The sequence below is a fragment of the Artemia sp. Qi Xiang Cuo genome, chromosome 8 (genome assembly GCF_049724085.1).
Source record: "Artemia sp. Qi Xiang Cuo chromosome 8, ASM4972408v1, whole genome shotgun sequence".
Classification (NCBI taxonomy): domain Eukaryota; kingdom Metazoa; phylum Arthropoda; class Branchiopoda; order Anostraca; family Artemiidae; genus Artemia; species Artemia sp. Qi Xiang Cuo.
The window spans coordinates 6,138,388-6,149,185 of record NC_142801.1 but is presented as its reverse complement, the minus strand read 5'-3'; the positions used below and the strand labels follow the sequence as shown (position 1 = coordinate 6,149,185).

The 10,798-nt window shown below is 38.3% G+C and overlaps 1 protein-coding gene across 1 annotated transcript in view; it reads right to left on the bottom strand.

Annotated features, from left to right (window-relative positions):
• LOC148949097 (cytoplasmic dynein 2 heavy chain 1-like) overlaps nucleotides 1–10,461 on the bottom strand; it is a 336,505-nt gene extending 326,044 nt beyond the window's left edge. The window contains exon 1 of the mRNA XM_089092625.1: nucleotides 9,551–10,461. Within this exon, the coding sequence (XP_088948751.1) occupies nucleotides 9,551–10,461 (911 nt within the window). The remainder of the gene's footprint in view (nucleotides 1–9,550) is intronic.
• Between the last annotated feature and the right edge of the window lie 337 nt (nucleotides 10,462–10,798).

The window sequence follows — 10,798 nt, the reverse complement described above, 5'->3', positions numbered from 1 at the left end:
ACACGAAAACACACACACACCTAAACTTACACACACACTAACACACACACTTACCATATCACAGTTACATTGTCTTAATTTTTCAAATTTCATTTTGAATTTCAGTTGTGAAATGCAAGAGTTGGAATATTTCAGTAGTGACTTGATGTGATTTACCTTCTCACAGTTACATTCTCTTGATTTTTCGAAGTTCATTTTGAATTTCTGTCATGAAATGCAAGAGTTGGAAAATTGGGGTCTTAGTCTACCAGCCCGAATGGTGGAAATCCACTAACTCAGTATTGGGGTCCCAGTTCACCAGCCTGAACGGTGAAAATTCACTAGCTCAGAATTGGGGTCTTAGTCCACCAGCCTGAATGGTGGAAATCCACTAGCTCAATATTGGGGTCTCAGTCCACCAGTCTGAATGGTGGAAATTCACTGGGACCCTCACCACCAAGGTCAGGTTAGGTTAGATTAGGTTAAGTTACCTAACATTTCTAGGTTAACTTACATCAGGTTAAGTGGCGCGCCACTTAACCTGATGTAAGTTAACCTAGAAATGTTAGGTAACTTAACCTAATCTAACCTAACCTGACCTTGGTGGTGAGGGTCCCAGTGAATTTCCACCATTCAGACTGGTGGACTGAGACCCCAATATTGAGCTAGTGAATTTCCACCATTCAGACTGGTGGACTAAGACCCTAATTCTGAGCTAGTGAATTTTCACCGTTCAGGCTGGTGGACTGGGACCCCAATACTGAGTTAGTGGATTTCCACCATTCGGGTTGGTGGACTAAGACCCCAATTTTACAACTCTTGCATTTCATGACAGAAATTCAAAATGAACTTCGAAAAATCAAGAGAATGTAACTGTGAGAAGGTAAAGCACATCAAGTCACTACTGAAATATTCCAACTCTTGCATTTCACAACAGAAATTCAAAATGAAATTTGAAAAATTAAGACAATGTAACTGTGATATGGTAAGTGTGTGTAAGTTTTTGTGTGTGTGTAAGTTTTGGCGTGCGTGTGTGTAAGTTTTCGTGTGTGTGCGTAATTTTTCATGTGTGTGTGTGTGTAAGTTTTTGTGTGTGTGTAAGTTTTCGTGCGTGTGTGTAAGTTTCTGTGTGTGTAAGTTTTTGTGTACATGTAAGTTTTTGTGTGCATGTAAGTTTTTGCGTGTGGGTGTAAGTTTTGTGTGTGTGTGTGTAAGTTTTTGTGTGTCTAAGATTTTGTGTGTGTAAGTTTTGACGTGTGTGTGTGTGTAAGTTTTCGTGTGTGTGTGTGTGTGTGTGTGTAAGTTTTTGTGTGAATGTAAGTTTTCGTGTGCATGTGTAATGTGTGTGTGTTTGTGTGTGTGTTTGTGTGTGTGTGTTTGTGTGGGTGTAAGTTTTTGTGTTTTTGTATGTGTGGGTGTTTTTGTATTTTTTGTTGCGTCTGTTTATTTTTTTGTGTGTGTGTGTAAGTTTATGTGTGCTTGTTAGTTTTTTTGTGAATGTAAGTTTTTGAGTGTGGTTGTAAGTATTTGTGTGTGTGTGTGTAAGTTTTTGTGTGTCTAAGCTTTTGTGTGTGTGTGTAAGTTTTTGTGTGTGGGTTTGTAAGTTTGTGTGTGTTTGTGTGTGTGTGTGTATTTGTTGTGTGTGGTTTTGTTTGTTTTTTTTTGGTTGTTTGTGTGTGTGTGTATGTGTGTTTGTTTTTTTTTTTTTTTTTTTTTTCATTAGGTTTTGATCTGTCGTTTTGTTTTTTTTAATTTTTGTGTTTGCGTGTGCGTGTTTGTTTTAGATTTTTCGCGTGTGTGTGTGAGTTTTTTGTTGTGTTCATTTGGATGTTTTTTTTGTGTGTGTGTGTGTGTGTGTGTGTGTAATTTTTTTTGTGTTTATTTTTTTTCGTGTGTTTTTAATTTTTCTTGTGTGTGTGTTTGTGTGTGTGTTTTGTGTGTGTGTGTGTATGTGTGTGTGTGTGTGTAAGTTTTTGTGTGCATGTAAGTTTTTGTGTGCATGTAAGTTTTAGTGTGAATGTGTAAGTTTGTGTGTGAGTGTGTGTGTGTGTGTGTGTAAGTTTTTGTGTGTTTTTAATTTTTTGAGTGTGTTTTTATTTTTTAGTGTGTGTGTTTTTGTTTGTGGTTGAGTGTGTGTGTGTGTGTGTGTGTGTGTGTGTGTAAGTTTTTGTGTGCATGTAAGTTTTTGTGTGCATGTAAGTTTTCGTGTGCATGTGTAAGTTTTTGTGTGTGTGTGTGTGTGTGTAAGTTTTTGTGTGTGTAAGTTTTTGAGTGTGTGTTTAAGTTTTATTGTGTGTGTGTGTAAGTTTTCTTTTGTGTGTGTGTATTTTTTTTTGTGTGTATGTTTGAGTTTTCGTGTGTGTGTTTAAGTTTTAGTGTGTGTGTGTAAGTTTTTGTGTGTGAGTGTAAGATTTTGTGCGTGTGTGTAAGTTTTTGTGTTCATGTAAGTTTTTATGTGCTTTTTTGTTTTCGTTTTGATGTTTTTTTTTTTTGTATTTTTTTGTGTGTGTGTGTGTTTGTGTGCGTAAGTTTTCGTGTGTGTGTGTAAGTTTGTGTGTGTGTGTGTAAGTTTTTTTGCGTGTGTGTAAGTTTTAGTGTGTGTGTAAGTTTTTGTGTAAATTTAAGTTTTTGTGTGCATGTAAGTTTTTGCGTGTGGGTGTAAGTTTTTGCGTGTGGGTGTAAGTTTTTGTGTGTATGTGTGTGTAAGTTTTTCTGTGTCTAAGCTTTTGTGTGTGTAAGTTTTGACGTGTGTGTGTGTAAGTTTTCGTGTGTGAAAAAATTTAGAAGTGTCCAACTCAGAAAAGCCCGAAAACATAATTTACATAACCCAAATCATAATTTACAGACAACACACTCCTATGAGCGGCTAAGAAATCTAGCTCAGAAAAGTCTGAAATAGCAAACTAGTCATCCCAAACTATTGGTTTCAGACAACAAACACCTATGATGGACTAAGAATCCTAGCTCTGAAAAGTTCAAATAGCAAACTACACATCCCAAATCGTAATTTTCTGACAACATACACCTATGAATGGATATGAAACCTAGCTAATAAAAGACTGAAATATCAAATTAACCATACCAAATCATAAGTTTCAGACAGAACTCACCTATGAACTGCTAAGAAATACAGATCGTAAAATTAAAAAAATAGCAACCAACAAATCCCAAATCATAGGTTTCAGACAACACATACCTATGAAAGACTAAGAAATCCAACTCAGAAAAGCCCGAAATAGTAATTTACATATCCCAAATCATAATTTTCTGAAAGGACACACCTATGAAAGGCTAAGAAATCTAGCTCAGAAAAGTCAAAAATAGCAGACTAGTCATCCCAATCTAGCTCAGAAAAGTCAAAAATAGCAAACTACAAATCCCAAATCATAGGTTTCAGTCAACACACACCAACGAAAGACTAAGAAACCTAGCTCAGAAAAGTCAAAAATAGCAAACTACTCATCCCAAACTATTGGTTTCAGACAAAATTCACCTACGAAATAATAGAAAAAATTAGCTCAGAAAAGCCTGAAATAGCAAACTACACATCCCAAATCATAATCTTCTGACAACACATACCTATGAAAGGCTAAGAAACCTAGCTCAGAAAAGTCGAAAATATCAAACTACACATCCCAAATCATAGGTTTCAGACACTACACACCTATGAAAGACTAAGAAATCCAACTCAGAAAAGCCCGAAATAGTAATTTACATATCCCAAATCATATGTTTCAGACATCATTCACCTACGAAATACTAAGAAACCTTAGCTCAGAAAAGTCTGAAATAGCCAACTAATCATCCCAAACTCGAAGTTTCAGACAAAATTCACCTAGGAAATACTAAGAATCCTAGCTCTGAAAAGTCCAAAAAGCAAACTACACTTCCCAAATCATAATTTTCTGAAAGGACACACATATGATAGGCTAAGAAATCTAGCTCAGAAAAGTCAAAAATAGCAAATTACCCATCCCAAATCATAGGTTTCAGTCAACACACACCTACGAATGGCTAAGAAATCCAGCTCAGAAAAGTCAAAAAAATAGAAACCCACACATCCCAAATCATAGGTTTCAGACACCACAAACCTACGAAAGACTAAGAAATCCGGTTATGAAAAGTCGGAAATAGCAAATTAAATATCCCAAATCATAGGTTTCAGACAAAACTCACCTATGAACGGCTACGAAACCTAGCTCAGAAAAGTCAAAAGTAGCAAACTAGTCATCCCAAACTATAGGTTTCAGACAACAAACACCTATGAAAGGCTAAGAAATCCAGCTCAGAAAAGTCAAAAGTAGCAATCCACCCATCCCAAATCATAGGTTTCAGACAACACACACCTATGAAAGACTAAGAAGTCCAGCTCAGAAAAGTCAAAAATAGCAAACTACATATCCCAAATCATCGGTTTCAGTCAACACACACCAACAAAAGACTAAAAAACCTAGCTCAGAAAAGTCAAAAATAGCAAACTACTCACCCCAAACTATTGGTTTCAGACAACATTCACCTACGAAATACTAGAAAACCTTAGCTCAGAAAAGCCTGAAATAGCAAACTATACATCCCAAATCATAATTTTCTGACAATGCATACCTATGAAATGCTAAGAAATCCAGCTCAGAAAAGTCGAAAATAGCAAACTACACATCCCAAATCATTGGTTTCAGACACCACACACCTATGAAAGACTAAGAAATCCAACTCAGAAAAGTCAAAAATAGCAAACTACATATCCCAAATCATAAGTTTCACTCAACACACACCAACGATAGGCTAAGAAACCTAACTCATAAAAGCCTGAAATAGCAAACTACTCATCCCAAACTATTGGTTTCAGACAACATTCACCTAGGAAATACTAGGAAACCTTAGCTCAGAAAAGCCTGAAGTAGCAAACTACACATCCCAAATCATAGGTTTCAGACAACACACATCAACGAAAGACGGGTGCTCGGGGAGAGCCTTTGAGGGTCTGTGGGTCCCTTGAGGGGGGGTGGTCCTTTGGGAGCTCTGGGGGACCTTTGGGGACCGGGGATGGCCTTTGGGGGTCCGGGGGGCAGTTGGGGGTCTGGGGGACATTTGGGGACCGGTGGAGGGCCTTTGGGGCACAGGGAGGGCCTTTGGGGCACAGGGAGGGCCTTTGGGGGTCCGGGGGGCAGTTGAGGGCCTGGGGGACAGGCTAAGAAATCCAGCTCAGAAAAGTCAAAAGTAGCAATCCACCCATCCCAAATCATAGGTTTCAGACAACACACACCTATGAACGGCTAAAAAATCTAGCTCAGAAAAGTCAAAAATAGCAAACTACATATCCCAAATCATAGGTTTCAGTCAACACACACCAACGAAAGACTAAGAAACCTAGCTCAGAAAAAGTCAAAAATAGCAAACTACTCATCCCAAACTATTGGTTTCAGACATCATTCACCTACGAAATACTAGAAAACCATAGCTCAGAAAAGCCTGAAACAGCAAACTACACATCCCAAAACATATTCTTCTAACAACACATACTTATGAAAGGCTAAGAAACCTAGCTCAGAAAAGTCAAAAATAGCAAACTACACATCCCAAATCATAGGTTTCAGACACTACACACCTATGAAAGACTAAGAAATCCAACTCAGAAAAGCCCGAAATAGTAATTTAAATATCCCAAATCATAAGTTTCAGACAGTATTCACCTACGAAATACTAAGAAACCTTAGCTCAGAAAAGTCTGAAATAGCCAACTACTCATCCCAAACTCGAAGTTTCAGACAACATTCACCTAGGAAATACTAAGAATCTTAGCTCTGAAAAGTCCAAAAAGCAAACTACACCTCCCAAATCATAATTTTCTGAAAGGACACACATATGATAGGCTAAGAAATCTAGCTCAGAAAAGTCAAAAATAGCAAATTAACCATCCCAAATCATAGGTTTCAGTCAACACACACCTACGAATGGCTAAGAAATCCAGCTCAGAAAAGTCAAAAAAATAGCAACCCACACATCCCAAATCATAGGTTTCAGACAACACACACCTACTAGAGAATAAGAAATCCTGATATGAAATTTCTGATATAGAAAAATACATATCCCAAATAAAAGTTTTCAGACAACACTCACCTATGAATGGCTAAGAAACCTAGCTCAGAAAAGTCAAAAATAGCAAACTAGTCATCCCAAACTATAGGTTTCAGACAACAAACACCTATGAAAGGCTAAGAAATCCAGCTCAGAAAAGTCAAAAGTAGCAATCCTCCCATCCTAAATCATAGGTTTCAGACAACACACACCTATGAAAGACTAAGAAATCCAGCTCAGAAAAGTCAAAAATAGCAAACAACATATCCCAAATCATCGGTTTCAGTCAACACACACCAACGAAAGACTAAGAAACCTAGCTCAGAAAAGTCAAAAATAGCAAACTACTCATCCCAAACTATTGGTTTCAGACAACATTCACCTACGAAATACTACAAAACCTTAGTTCAGAAAAGCCTGAAATAGCAAACTATACATCCCAAATCATAATTTTCTGACAACGCATACCTATGAAAGGCTAAGAAATCCAGCTCAGAAAAGTCGAAAATAGCAAACTACACATCCCAAATCATAGGTTTCAGACACCACACACCTATGAAAGAATAAGAAATCCAACTCAGAAAAGTCAAAAATAACAAACTACATATCCCAAATCATAAGTTTCACTCAACACACACCAACGAAAGGCTAAGAAACCTAACTCATAAAAGCCTAAAATAGCAAACTACTCATCCCAAAATATTGGTTTCAGACAATATTCAACTAGGAAATACTAGGAAACAATAGCTCAGAAAAGCCTGAAGTAGCAAACTACACATCCCAAATCATAGGTTTCAGACAACACACATCAACGAAAGACGGGTGCTCGGAGAGAGCCTTTGAGGGTCTGTGGGTCCCTTGATGGGCGGTGGTCCTTTGGGAGCTCGGGGGGACCTTTGGGGACCGGGGATGGCCTTTGGGGGTCCGGGGGGGGCAGTTGGGGGTCTGGGGGACATTTGGGGACCAGTGGAGGGCCTTTGGGGCACAGGGAGGGCCTTTGGGGCACAGGGAGGGCCTTTGGGGGTCCGGGGGGCATTTGAGGGCCTGGGGGACATTTGGGGACCGGTGGAGGGCCTTTGGGACCCCGTTGGTCCTTTGGGAGCTCGATGGGCCTTTGGGAGGCCCGGGGATGGCTTTTGGGGGTCTGAGTGGGCCTTTTGGGGCGCCGGTGGCCCTTTGGGAGCTTGGGGGGCCTTTGAGGACCGGGGGCTTCCTGCGGGGTTGGGGTAGGAGGATTGGAACCCTTTGGGGTTGGGTTAGAGGACCTCACAACACTGTTCAAATGAAACTTGTGTATTATAACGACCACAGAGTTTCACCATTAAATTCTCTTCTAAAATCTCTTCAAAAATCTTCTTTTAAAATGTCTCTATCTGTTTCGCCGAAATAGTTCCATAGCCTGTCTAAAACGGTTTCGCCCAAATAATCCCTAAACGCAAATTCAGCGTGTTCCTTTGTTATTGGCATCTCTGCGCTAACGCATTGCAAATTAATAGGAAACCTTTTCGCGCGCTAAAACAATTCATCGCTAAGATGTTTCTTGCCTAATTGTTTCCATGGCCTTGGGTTATTAATCTCCTTTGGAGTTCGACCAGTAGAACTGTTCCCGAGGCAAAGACATTAATGATTTGGATCTATTCCTGGAGAAATGTTTCTAGGCGAAAATTTTTAAAGTCTGACAGATGATGTCATTGATTGATTGATCTGTCAAGAAAGGGGAAATTAATTTGTTGTTTCTAAGGGGAATTATTGATTCACGATAGGTGAATTGAGGTCGACAGCACAGGTGTTCCAAGGTTGATGTTGTTGTTGTTGTAAGTGCACGCTCTCAGCGAACTTTATGTAAATCAAGTTCACAGGTGCTACTCGTGACAGGACCACGTGGTTTATGGTTTTCCAAGTGAGAAAGTTCCTGTTTTTCCAAGTGAGAAAGTTCCTGTTTTTCAAATTCTCACTGAGAAAACCATAAAACAGACATGAATTGCTGATGACATCCATAAATGTAAGAAAGTTCCTGTTTTTCAAATTCTCACTGACAAAAACCTTAAAACATCCATAATTTGATGTTGACATCCGAGAAAAACATCAAATAAATCAACCATCACACATAACCATCCATGAAAACATACATAAATGTGACAAAATTCCTGTTTTTCAAATTCTCATTGACAAAAACCATAAACCACGTGGTTCTCGTGCCAATATATGGTGTTAAAAAAAGTTGTAGGTGGCAGCAGGGGTGGGCAATGGGGGCTTTAGGGTCACCTCTACTAACGATCAGAAATTAAATAAAAAAACAAGTTTTTTCAACTGAAAGTAAGAAGCAACATTAGAACTTAAAACGAACAGAAATTATTACGTATATGAGGGGGTCCTCCCGCAAGTCAATACCTCGCTCTTTGCGCTAATGTTTTTTTAGTGCTTTCAAAAGGGCTATTTATTCTAATTAAACGGCCTTTGTGATTCAGGGGTTTGTGAATTGAAATTTTTTGTAACTTTTAACGTAAAGAGCGTGGTATTGGCTAAGGGGAAACCCCCTCATGTACGTAATAACGTATACGTAATAAAAAAAACAAGCGATACTGCTCAATAGTAATCGTAAATTTTAAAAACGGAATTTTGACGTCAATAAATGTATCAAAAGAATGGGCTTATAATGCTGATTCTAAATATATACATTTTATTAAGTTTAGTATTACCCATCGAAAGCTATAAGCCTGAGAAAATTTACCTGAATTTTTAAAGAGGGAGGAAACATCCCCTACAAGTGAAAGAATTTTAATGAAAATCACACTGTCAGATTCAGCGTATCAGAAAACCCTATAACATAGGTTTTAAGCTCATATCTGCAAAAATCTGCAACTTTGTATTTTTTGCCAGAAGAAAAATATACGAATATAGAAGTTCGTTACGTAAGTTAATTTGTAAATTACGTCAGAAGCAAATCTAGAGACAGCCATGTAGCAAAAGAAAAGTAAAATTTTTATGCAAATTTTGGTTACTTATTCAATGACGGTGAACCAAAATAAAAGTTAAAACCTAAAACGAACAGAAATTATTCCGTATATGAAAGGGACTGTCCCCTCCTCAACGCCTTGCTCTTTACGCTAAAGTTTGACTCTGTCTCACAATTTTATTTTTTAAAACAATAAAAAACTTTAGCGTAAAGAGCGAGGCGTTGAGGAGGGGACAGCTCCTTTCATATACGGAATAATTTCTGTTCGTTTTACGTTTTAATGTCGCTCCATACTTTCAGTTTAAAAAACTTGTTTTTTTTATTTAAGATAAGATATAATACAATTTATTTTTTATGCCTGGAGACAAGTGAGCATTTCTCGTGACAGAAATAGAATAGTTTTATTTCATACATGCAATCATAGTTTGGAATAAAAATTCTAAATAAATGGCGCTAGTACTTACAAAGAAAACAAGAAAAAAGAAAAAAAAAACACGAGAATATAACTTAATAAACTCTGACGTGTAAAAAGGAACGAACGAATTGGCGAAACGGTTTGTTCTTGGAGTAGACAATTCCAGTCTCACTTTATTAGCCGACCTTTTGTTTATTTTATTCTTCATAACTGGTGGTAGATTCTCTCTATATTTTTCACTGCTAAGAAAAAATTGGCAAAATTTGCAGGTAAAACCAAAACGATGCTCGTGAAGGGCCGGTAGTTGCTGGACAGATAATGCCGATTCATAACTTACATATGAGTCTGACAAAATAACTTTAAAGGCTCTTTTTTGTAATGACTCAAGTTGATCACTTAAGTTACTTGTGTTGTTGACCTGAGGGCCCCATACAGGGCAAGCATACTCGAGAATTGGTCGGATGCATGTAAAATAAGCCGTCTGAAGTTGGGACAAAGAAAAACCGAAATGACGTAGTAAGATAATGGTACGCATCGCACTATTTGCCTTTTTAATGATTGTATCAACATGAGTACTAAACGAGCAGTCAGCGCTAAATGTGACACCGAGAATCATAGCCGAAGATGCACTAGGATACGGTAGAGGAGCACTGACGAAGTCCTTCTTAAGAGGATTAAAGCTAAGGAATTTGGGTTTTCCTTCGTTGATTTGAAGGCTGTTGATAGTACATTGGTCTTGAAAGTGGCTCATTATTGCATCACTGAATTGGGAAACTGCGTCGGAGTTTTCAATGAGATATTTCAGAAGAACTAACAAGTCATCTAAGTACTTAAACCTGTCCTCAAATTCAGAAAAGACAAAGTTTATAACTGCTAAAACCAACAGCGCTTCAAGTTTTGTGCCTTGTGGAGCACCCCACGTGAGCTCAGCCCATTCGGAGTTGATGTCTCCAGGGAAAAGGCACTGTCGACGCACTTGAAATGGTCTTGTAAAATAATCGATCACTAAAAGGAGAATATGCTTGCGTACATTCATTAAGCGTAAATTTGTCACAGCTATAAAATAGCGAATAAGGTCCAGGGCTTTTCAGTAAAACACTAGGAGAAGATCGACAATCAAACTTCCTTAGTCAAGCCATTCGACAACAAGGTGATACATTTTCACTAAGTAAACAGCTGTGTCACTTCCTTTCAAGCATCCGTACTGATATGGGTCAAGAGAAGGAGAAACCTGTGACATCAGCTGGTGGTATATAAACGTTTTTGCCACCTTAGAGAGGTTCGGGGTCATTGAGATAGGTTGGAGCTGGTCGCAAGATTTGGGACCCTTCACTTTTGATATGATGCAAACGTAAGCTCTCTTCCAAGCACTT